The sequence below is a fragment of the Oncorhynchus mykiss genome, chromosome 4 (assembly GCF_013265735.2).
Source record: "Oncorhynchus mykiss isolate Arlee chromosome 4, USDA_OmykA_1.1, whole genome shotgun sequence".
Classification (NCBI taxonomy): Eukaryota; Metazoa; Chordata; class Actinopteri; order Salmoniformes; family Salmonidae; genus Oncorhynchus; species Oncorhynchus mykiss.
Window position 1 is genome coordinate 33,648,287 of NC_048568.1, and position 10,296 is coordinate 33,658,582.

Below are 10,296 nucleotides of genomic sequence, written 5' to 3' on the forward strand. Positions count from 1 at the left end.
GGGAATTGGCTTTGGGGGTGACCAGTGAGATATACCTGCTGGAGCGCGTGCTACGAGTGGGTGCTGCTATGGTGACCTATGGTGGCGGTGGATAGTTTCAGAAATAAAGGGTCCAGATTGTCAAGCCCAGTTTATTTGTATGTGTCCAGGTTTTGCAGCTCTTTCAGAACATCTGCTATCTGGATTTGGGTAAAGGAGAAGCTGTAGAGGCTTGGGCGAGTAGCTGGAGGAAGCCAGGAGGAAGGCATGGCCAGCCATTGAGAAATGCTTGTTGAAGTTTTCGATAATCATGGATCAGTGCAGTGGGCAGCTGGGAGGAGGTGCTCTTGTTCTCCATGGACTTTACAGTGTCCCAGAACTTTTTGGAGTTAGAGCTACAGGATGCAAATTTCTCCTGAAGAAGCTGGCCTTTGCTTTCCTGACTGACTGAGTGTATTGGTTCCTGACTTCCCTGAACAGTTGCATATCGCGGGGACTATTTGATGCTATTGCAGTCCGCCACAGCATGTTTTTGTGCTGGTCGAGGGCAGTCAGGTCTGGAGTGAACCAAGGGCTATATCTGTTCTTAATTCTGCATTTTTTTGAACGTGGAATGCTTATTTAAGATGGTGAGGAAGGCATTTTTAATGAATAGCCAGGCTTCATCTACTGACGGGATGAGGTCAATATCCTTCCAAGTTACCCCAGCCAGGTCGATTAGAAAGGCTTGCTCACAGAAGTGTATTAGGGAGCGTTTGACAGTAATGAGGGGTGGTCGTTTGGTCCTAGACCCATTCCGGATGCAGGCAATGAGGCAGTGATCGCTGAGATCTTAATTGAAAACAGCAGAGGTGTATTTGGAGGGCGAGTTAGTTAGGATGACATCTATGAGGATGCCCGTGTTTACGGATTTGGAGTTGTACCTGGTAGGTTCATTGATAAATTGTGTGAGATTGAGGGCATCAAGCTTAGCTTGTAGGATGGCCAGGGTGTTAAGCATGTCCCAGTTTAGGTCACCTAGTAGCACAAGCTCAGAAGATGGGGGCAATCAATTCACATATGGTATCGAGGGCACAGCTGGGGGCAGAGGGAGGTCTATAGCAAGCGGCAACAGTGAGAGACTTGTTTCTGGAAAGGTGCATTTTTAGAAGTAGAAGCTCAAATTGTTTGGGTACAGACTTGGATAGTAATACAGAACTCTGCAGGCTATTTTTGCAGTAGATTGCAACACCGCCCCCTTTTGGCAGTTCTATCTTGCCGGAAAATGCTATAGTTAGCGATGGAGATTTCCGGGTTTTTGGTGGTTTTCCCTAAGCCAGGATTCAGACACGGCTAAGACAAAACAAACATAGGAAGTAGGCTTCTAATGTTAACATGCATGAAACCAAGGCTTTTACAGTTAAAGAAGTCAACAAATGAGAGCGCCTGGGAGTGGGAGTGGAGCTAGGCACTGCAGGACCTGGATTAACCTCTACATCACCAGAAGAACAGAGGAGAAGTAGGATAAGGGTACGGATAAATGCTACATGAACTGGCCGTCTAGCACATTCGTGAACAGAGAGTAAAAGAAGCAGGTTTCTGGGCACGATAGCATAGATTCAAGGTATAGTGTACAGACAAAGGTAAGGTAAGATGTGAGTACATTGGAGGTAAACCTAGTCATTGAGTAACGATGAAAGAGATATAGTCTCTAGAGACGTTTCAGCCAGGTGATGTCATCGCATATGTAGGAGGTGGAACAACATGGTTGGTTAATGCATATTGAGCAGGGCTAGAGGCTCTACAGTGAAATAAGACAGTAATCACTAACCAGGACAGTAATGGACAAGGCATATTGATATTACAGAGAGGCATGCGTAGCCAAGTGAACATATGGGTCCAGTGAGTGGTTGGGCTGACTGGGGACACGGCGATTCAGACAGTTAGCAGGCTGATGCTAACAAGCTAACAGTTAGTAGGCCGGGGCTAGCAAGCTAGCAGTTAGCAGACCGGGTTAGCAAGCAAGCAGTTAGCAGGGGCTAGCAGTTAGCAGACCGAGGCAGGCAAGCTAGCAGTTAGCAGACCGTGGATAGCAAGTTAGCCTTTGGGACATCGCGATGGGGGGTAAGTCTGTTTTTTCCTCTTCATGTGGTGATGTCGATAGACCAGTCGTGGAATTAGTAGGGTTCCAGGTAGCTCTAGATAGCTAGCAGGCCTAGCAGGTTAACAGAATGGGCCTTCAGCGGGCGTTGCGCCTGAGGGGCCTGTTGGAATCCTCGGGCAGATTATGTTGGCATTCCAGTCGCAGAGGATCGGCGGGGGTCTGTGCCCCGTACCGGCAGTAGAAGGGGTCCGGATATTGTAGCCCAGGAGTGGGCTTCGGTGGTAGCACAGGGGCCCTGGCCGGGCTAGCTTCAGGCTAATTGGTGCTTGCTCCGGGATGGAAACGCTAGCCAGGAGTGGTCACCCGGGATTGCGGTTAGCTAGTTGCGAAGATCCAGATGAAAATGTTTAGAGTTTGCTGTAGGAATTCAGGGATATGGAGAGAAATAGGTCCATTATGCTCTGGTATGAGTCACGTTGTTCGAACTGGCGAGAGCTTTCCGAGCTAAAGGTTAGCTGATGACCGCTAGCAATGGTTTGCTAACTGATCGCTGGTAGGTAGTTAGCTGGTGTTGGGGAATAATCAGAATTGGTTGGTAACATAGGTAAGATGTTTTACATTCATCATATGCTTATGAGTTATTTCTCATAAGAATGTATTTTGTTGTACTATAGTGGTGGCCATTGGCAGTTATCTGTTCTATGTCAAGACTAAGTTGCATGGGCCGCAGAGAGGGGAGAGGTCAAGGTGTCATCATGTGTAAACATATCTTTTGCTCCACTGTGTCTGTGTGCCAGTCCCTCCCTACTTTTCCCATCGGGGAGAGGAGGATGGCAGTGTCTGGAATCATTCTATGCTCCCCGTGAGCTTGTCCAGGATTGGTTGTATTTAGAATTAGTTGTATCTAAATGACAATTTGATATATGCCTGTTGATATGGAGGATTGGTTTATGGTTCTGGGTTTGAGTAAGGAGACAAAGCTGAACGATTTATTATGTCTATGCTGTCTGACTGTGTGTTTTTTGCTATTAAAGGATCTCAGTTGCAATGTAGAAGGGGCTCTCAGAGAATTAATTGATAGACACTGAATTGATCTGAGAGTCACAGGGTTGTGGTAGAGCTCATATAATTAAAGATGGACTTTGATAACTAACTCTGACTTGTGTTGTGGTTTGCTCCAATGATTTTGTAAATAGAGGAAATTTCCACGACACTGGCTAACTTCAGTTGAGGGATTCCAGATCCGAAGTAAATAGAAATACTTTAGAAAAACGCAGATCCACGCCACATTGGTGAGGTGGGTTGCAGGAGAGTATTTTTAAGTTGAAGTTTAGGAAAATATTTTACAAAGATATGCGAAGAAAAAGATGTGAAAAGATATATACAAGGGACAAAGGCAAAGACGTCTGACTGCTACGCCATCTTTGATTGGATGAGAACCTTGATGACCTTGTACCTAGCCTCCACTCAGGCAGTGGCAGTGCTGGCAACACTTGCTGCAGTAACCCATGGGGAGGGGGTCACACACGGACATTCAGAGGAGGATGGGTCCCGGTCTCTCCGAGGCTATGGGATCCGGGGGGTCGGGGATGGTCTGCCGGGCATTGGGATGACAACCCAACTGGGGATGAGGAGGGCTTTTAGAGGGTGGAATAGGGGGGACCAATTGGAGGTTTACTTAGTAGCATTGCAAATATCATGGTACAGCTATATAGACACTCAATCATCATGTTACTTTTTAATGGTACGTTTACAAACATATATTTTGATAAATAGCATTGAAACCTGTGTCTCATTCTGGTAAGTGGTGAAATAAGTATAGCCAGTTATAATTGTATTGGCTTAGCAGATAATAAGAAAAGACGATCAGTATTTACCTGGCTAAAAGAGAATGAATATAATATCTATTGTTTACAGGAAACTCATTCAACATTTTTTTTTTTACTTAGATGTAATTTTCACCACACCTTGTCATTTCCATCACAACCCATATTTTTGAGGTAAATTAGTATGTTATGTATAATTTACATACATTTATTTGTTTTAGATATGGAAATCACATGGTTGTTATCTTAATCTCACTAAAAGGTTGTGTGGAAATATCTTATTTTTCATGATAGATACATGTTTTCAGCTGACACCAAGGCAAGTTTATACATTCAGGCGTCGTGTTGAATTATTAATATTAGGAAAACCTTAAAAATCACTTTAAATAATATTCAATGTACAAATGTATAAGAAATCCATTATAAATCAATTGTATGATATTTCATTTTCAACTAAAATGGATGTTTAATGACGTGATGGGAATGACAGGGGCGGCAGGTAGCCTAGTGGTTAGAGCGTTGGAAGATCGAATCCCAGAGCTGACAAGGTAAAAATCTGCCGTTCTGCCCCTGAACAAGGCAATTATAACCCACTGTTCCTAGGCCGTCATTGAAAATAAGAATTTGTTCTTAACTGACTTGCCTAGTTAAATAAAGGTAAAATAATAACATTCAAAAAATCTACTATTCACAGGGATATATCAAAACATATCTACTATTCACAGAATGCATGTCTCCACAAACAATAGTGGGACAGATACGGCCACACAGTGAGCCACAGATAACTACTGTGGTTAACTAAAGTAGTCAAAAGGGCAACTAGATGTCATACTATCAAATAGAATTAGAAATGGTAGATAGAACAGAACATATTATAGATGTATTTCTACTAGAACAAAACACATGTACAGATAAAAAAAAATGAGGTGTTAGTATATGGAACCCATACTCTCAGAAACAGAGCACTACAGCCGAAAAGCTGCACAAAAAAGAAAGAAAAGGAAAACATATACAACACTATATGTTTATTATTATTATTATTTACCTTTATTTGATCAGGGAGTCAAACTGAGAACAAGGTCTATTTTACAGATGAGCCCTGAATGACATAAATGACAGAAAATACACACATCAAAATATACATGTATAATGCAAGCAGAAAGAAAAACACGGTCATAAAAAAACAAACACACATTCATGGTAATGAGGTCCTCATTCAGCTTTCTGAATTACACTAGCGGGGCCAGGACATTACATTTGAGAACATTTTGAAGATCGTTCCACAAATACAGTGCAAGAACTAAATTCTGATTTTACCAAAATCATTTTCAAAGTTAGCCATCCCCGAGACCGGGTGTGGTAACTTGTGTGTCTAAAGTTTAGTAATGATGTTAGGTAGAGTGGGACTTTTTGTAAAAATGCTTTATAAATGAAAACATAGCAATGTATCAACCTACAGTACGTGACATCAGAGGGCCATCCAACTTTCTGGTAGATAATGCAATGATGAATACCAAAACTGTCGCCCATAATAAAGTGCAGTGCGCTATGATAGATAGCTATGTAGAACCAGGATCTTTCAAAAAACAACTAGATACAGGTAAAGGTTATGGTAACCTGTCCGGGTAGTATCAGGACACAACAGTGGCGTCATGGATACAGGACACACTAATACCTGGGAGGGGGGGATATGTTTGAAGCTAAGATGCTGACAACAGGAATTTAAAACATTACCCTCATATCAAAATCCTAATTAAGTCATAATCGCTGTAGGGTTAATGAAGTATTGATTCAGAATAATTCTCTCTGGCTGAGTTTACGGGCGTTTTTCTCCATTTCTGCCCTTGCTGCTCATTGGCTGTGACTAAGGAGGAAGTACCACAATCTGCTTTGCCACTCCTGAAACATTGAGGATGTTTTCTGCCGCTGTCGGATGTCTCACTGTTTCATGTTTATATACTTGAACAGATGAGTATGTGACTGAGAAACAAATCACACAGTTCAACATTTCTGACTGGGTGTGTGTAGGAATTACAAAACCGATCACAGAGCAGATCACCGAACATCTCTGAACAAGCTGTAACAAGAACAACCTGTTGTCTGGTGAGTCTTGATCTTTTTCTCTTTAATTATAGACCTCACGAAACTACAGACTTAATTTATCTAAGAATATGGTACGCTAAGTGAACATAGTTTTTCAGTTTTATAGATCTGCTTGTAAATATGAAGGGAGAGGATCCTTAGAGCCATTTTGAAAGCTCAAGTGAAATAATCAAAACACATGCTTTATTTACTGTATTGGCAAATCCTTAGGCCAAGTCTGATTAAGTGTTTTTACACATGAAAAATACATTTGAAACAATTTTAGAAGAGATTGTCATTACCTAAACCAGATCACATTGCAGAACAAAGCGGAAGAGCAGGTTGGAACTGTATTAGTAAAGGGTAGAGATTTGAAGTTACTTGTTTAAAATACACCTCACCAACCATTGTAAAATGTCCATAAAATTGTGTTGTACTGAGACTAAAAGTGAACTATTGACAGACACAGACCTGAGGTGGGTGTGTATGGCATGAACGAGAGAGACGTGATAGTTGTCTTTCAGCTACAGGGTAAAAGCAAATTAACAAATAAAAGTATATTTTATAGATAAAAGCAGACTTGTCCCTCTTGAATAAGTTAACTGACATCTCTTACCATGTTGCTTGACCCTGTATCGTCCGCTTCCCCTTTGTTGTAACAGGATTTGGTTTACAGTTCTGGGCTGACATATACTTTGTGTAGTTGTTGCATTTGCTATTTTCTCATACTTTCTTCCTGTACACAAAACAAGCTGTTAAGAAGTAAAACAAGCATTTAACAAGTAAAACAAACTGTTAGTAAGTACAACAAGCTGTTAAGAAGTAAAACAAGCTGTTAATTAAGAAGTCAAACAGACTGTTAAGAGGTAAAACAACCCGTTTTGTGTACAGGAAGATTCAATTGACTTAAAATCATTCAAAAAGTTATATTTTTTTTGCAGAATGCCCAAAATGGTTTCTGGAGTTGTACGCGTTGTCCTGTTCTCGATCCTTGGTATAGGAGGATTTCTGACGCTGTTTGTAATGTACTATCAATCAGCTCCATCTCAGATCTGCCCTCCCCAACCTGCTTTGCCACGTCATTACTCAAAGTCACCTGAGAACAGCTCATTGTCTAAGAAGCAGCCAGAGCCAGACAAGCCCATCATGCTGTTGTGGTTCTGGCCAGAAAACCGCAGGTTTGATTTTAGAGATTGCACCACTTTCTTCAACATTGATGGCTGCCAACTGACAGATGACCGGTCTCTGTACAACAAGGCAGATGGGGTGCTCATCTTTCACAAATCCATCAAACATGATTTATCCAACTTGCCTCCATCACCTCGACCACCATTCCAGAAGTGGATCTGGTATCATGTGGAATCACCTACAAACACAATTAGAATACCTGGTCTAGAGAACCTTTTCAACTTGACCTTGAGTTATAGGGAAGATGCAGACATCCCTGTACGTTGGCGCTTAACTGCAAGGAAAGGCCAGGGTGAGGACTTTGTGCTGCCCAAGAAGGATAAATTAGTTTGCTGGATTGTGAGTAACAATAACCCTGCAACTGGAACAGCAGTAAGGGATAACTATTACAGAGAACTTGTCAAACATATTAAGGTGGATGTCTATGGAAAAGCCTTTGCAAGATTCTTGAGATATGAGGACTACTTCTCAACACTCTCCAGCTGTAAGTTCTACCTCTCCTTTGAGAACTCAGTCCACAAAGACTACATCACTGAGAAGCTTAACGGACCACTTGTAGCAGGAACTGTGCCAGTAGTATTGGGCCCACCGAGACAGAACTATGAGGACTTTGTCCCGGGAGATTCCTTCATCCATGTTAATGATTTTCCCAATGCAAAAGCCCTGGCTGAATTCCTCCTGAAGTTGGACAAGGATGATGAGGCATATCTGCGCTACTTTCAGTGGCGTAGAAACTTATTTGCTCAGCAACATCTAATTCAACTGAGTCAAGAGTTCATCCAATCTATTTGTTATGCCTGTGACCATATAGGCAAACATAAGGAGTACAGGGTTGTTCCTGATCTTTACAAATGGTATTTGGTTTAATTAGTCTCCTCTGATTAGCTATTACCATCACTGGTGTAGTCCCCCCTCCCCAGATATGAAAATGAACAGGTTATGAACCATGACTAAAATGTTTAGAATTACAGGAAATTAGCTGTAAAACTGCAAAGTTTTCGCACAGCCTTATGGCAAAGTGTGTAGAATATCACAAAATGTGCTTAAAAATGTACAATTCTCTCAAAATGTAAAATTCTCTAGCATGAGATCACCTATTAAACTTCACATGTTTTTGCGATACTGCGGTAGGCCACTTGTGGAAATATTTTTCTTGAGGAAATCTATTTGTGGATTGTACTACTCTGCTGTACAGACCCAAGTGCATTCAACCTCATTGCGATACATTGAGTTTCATTGTAGGTCTATTTGGCGGGGAAACAGTGAAGCCAGCTGTAGCCTATTGCCTGTTTCTGTTCATTAGTCTTTTTTTTATAAAGTGAAACAATGCTATGTCTATTTGTTGCTTTTCATTAAATCACGTAGCTGTTACTTAGGCTTTGGTTTAAAATAAATTCGTTTAGAAAGGCAGATTTTAAGGCTTCTATGTTGTATTACAGACTAACGAATTTATGAAAATAAACCGTTCCTACGGAAATATTCGGACCTCGCAAAAGGCCGACATTTTTTCGTTTCAATTAAAAAAATATACTCACATGACAATAGAAATGGAAACATTGTGATTTTATAGACACAAATTATGAAAGCGATGGAGTCCGTCGGTTACTACGCTCTCACCATCATCAATATCATTATTTACATTATTGAAATTCACCAAATAATTTTGTTTATAAGCCCACAAATGAAAACATTGCGGTATGTGTAAAGGACAGTAAAATATTATATTTCTCAGAAGTTATACGTGTGTCAAATCATTCCTGCACCAACATTGTTAGAGATGGATGTGATTGGTACATCTCTTCCTCTTCAAATGCATTATGTGTGTAGGTTTGAGTGAGAGGCAAGAGAGAAAATAGAGAAGGGAGGTAGGTGTCTGATGAATCAGGAATCAAGGGTTTTGCACCAAATATCAACATTTAAAGAGGTCTATACTCTGCTTGTATAGTTGCATCTGTGCCACGGACTTAGTCTGGCTTTAAATGTCTTCAAATTAACATTTGATATGTTGGATTCACGACTACATCTCAACGAAAAATGAAAGACTAGGGATAAATCAAATAAACTTAATTTCAAGTTGGATTTGATTTAGTTATATTATTTAACTCGATTTACTTCTTCAATTGTTTATATTTGGTTGCATTGACAACCAATCACAATTCAATATCATTGTTGAAATACATAAATAGCCTATTAACGTCTCCAATTTAACCCAAAATAAAAGTTAAAGAATGGGATTAAGCCAGATGGAACTATCCAAGCGGTAGATACAGTACATCTCCTTTAAATTCTATATTACTTTTGTAATCCAGTAAATAGCCTAAAGTTAAGGCTGTCTTACAAACTAATGTAACATTCAACCTTACAGTGAGGAAGACATCCATAGCCACATTGAGGTTTCCCGGAACTATACATTATAGAGTAATAACGCATACATCTGTTTTTATAAATCAACACATTATTTGGCATTGTTTTTCCATTTAAACTTTTAAATGGTTGAAAGCACAGTGATAGACATTTAGATGAAAACTAAACCAAAAAATCTTGTTTTTCCATTGGAATTTGGTTTTGCTATTAGATGGTTGAAAGCACAGTAATTACACATTAGACATTTAACTAACTTTTGGCTGTCTTTTTGAGTGGGTGAATAAATCTTGTAATCTCATTGATCAACATCACTCTCAACCAAATATTACCCAATTATCCAGGTGGAAATGACGTGTTGTGCCCAATGAGTAGAACCTGAAAGCATTGTGGATTTGTTTGCTAATCCTGCTCTTCATAGTTCAGTGAAAATGCCAATGTTTACAAATAACTTTCCTGACCTCATTCGACATGTAAACAAATAGTTCCTGGTTTATATTATATTGTACGCTAATTAGCAATGAGTTCTCCATATGGAAAATTGACTGTATATAGATATTAGTACAAAAACATTTATAGACCTAAAATGAGGCTGTATATCGTTATATAAAATGTGCGACTAAGTGAATGTTCCCTTTTCTGATCACTTCCATGTCTCCTTAAAGTCGAGACAGCTGCTTGTTGATTGTCCACCATCTCTCTATGTGTAGGGTACAGTATGCAGCTTCAGCATATGGCACGTGGAGAGAGGAATTATTATTTATTTTATTTTGTATT

The 10,296-nt window shown here is 40.2% G+C and overlaps 1 protein-coding gene across 1 annotated transcript; it reads left to right on the forward strand.

The window, feature by feature from the left end:
- The first annotated feature begins 5,773 nt into the window (after positions 1-5,773).
- On the forward strand, positions 5,774-8,289 carry LOC110522526 (4-galactosyl-N-acetylglucosaminide 3-alpha-L-fucosyltransferase 9). Its single transcript, XM_021600972.2, has 2 exons — positions 5,774-5,991; positions 6,912-8,289. The coding sequence occupies exon 2, from the start codon at positions 6,913-6,915 to the stop codon at positions 8,023-8,025; it is 1,113 nt and encodes a 370-aa protein (XP_021456647.1). The 5' UTR covers positions 5,774-5,991; position 6,912; the 3' UTR covers positions 8,026-8,289.
- Positions 8,290-10,296: the final 2,007 nt, after the last annotated feature.

What these genes read in the sequence shown, in the direction of transcription:
- LOC110522526 (XM_021600972.2), top strand. Translation starts at nt 6,913, where the DNA reads ATGCCCAAAATGGTTTCTGGAGTTGTACGCGTTGTCCTGTTCTCGATC.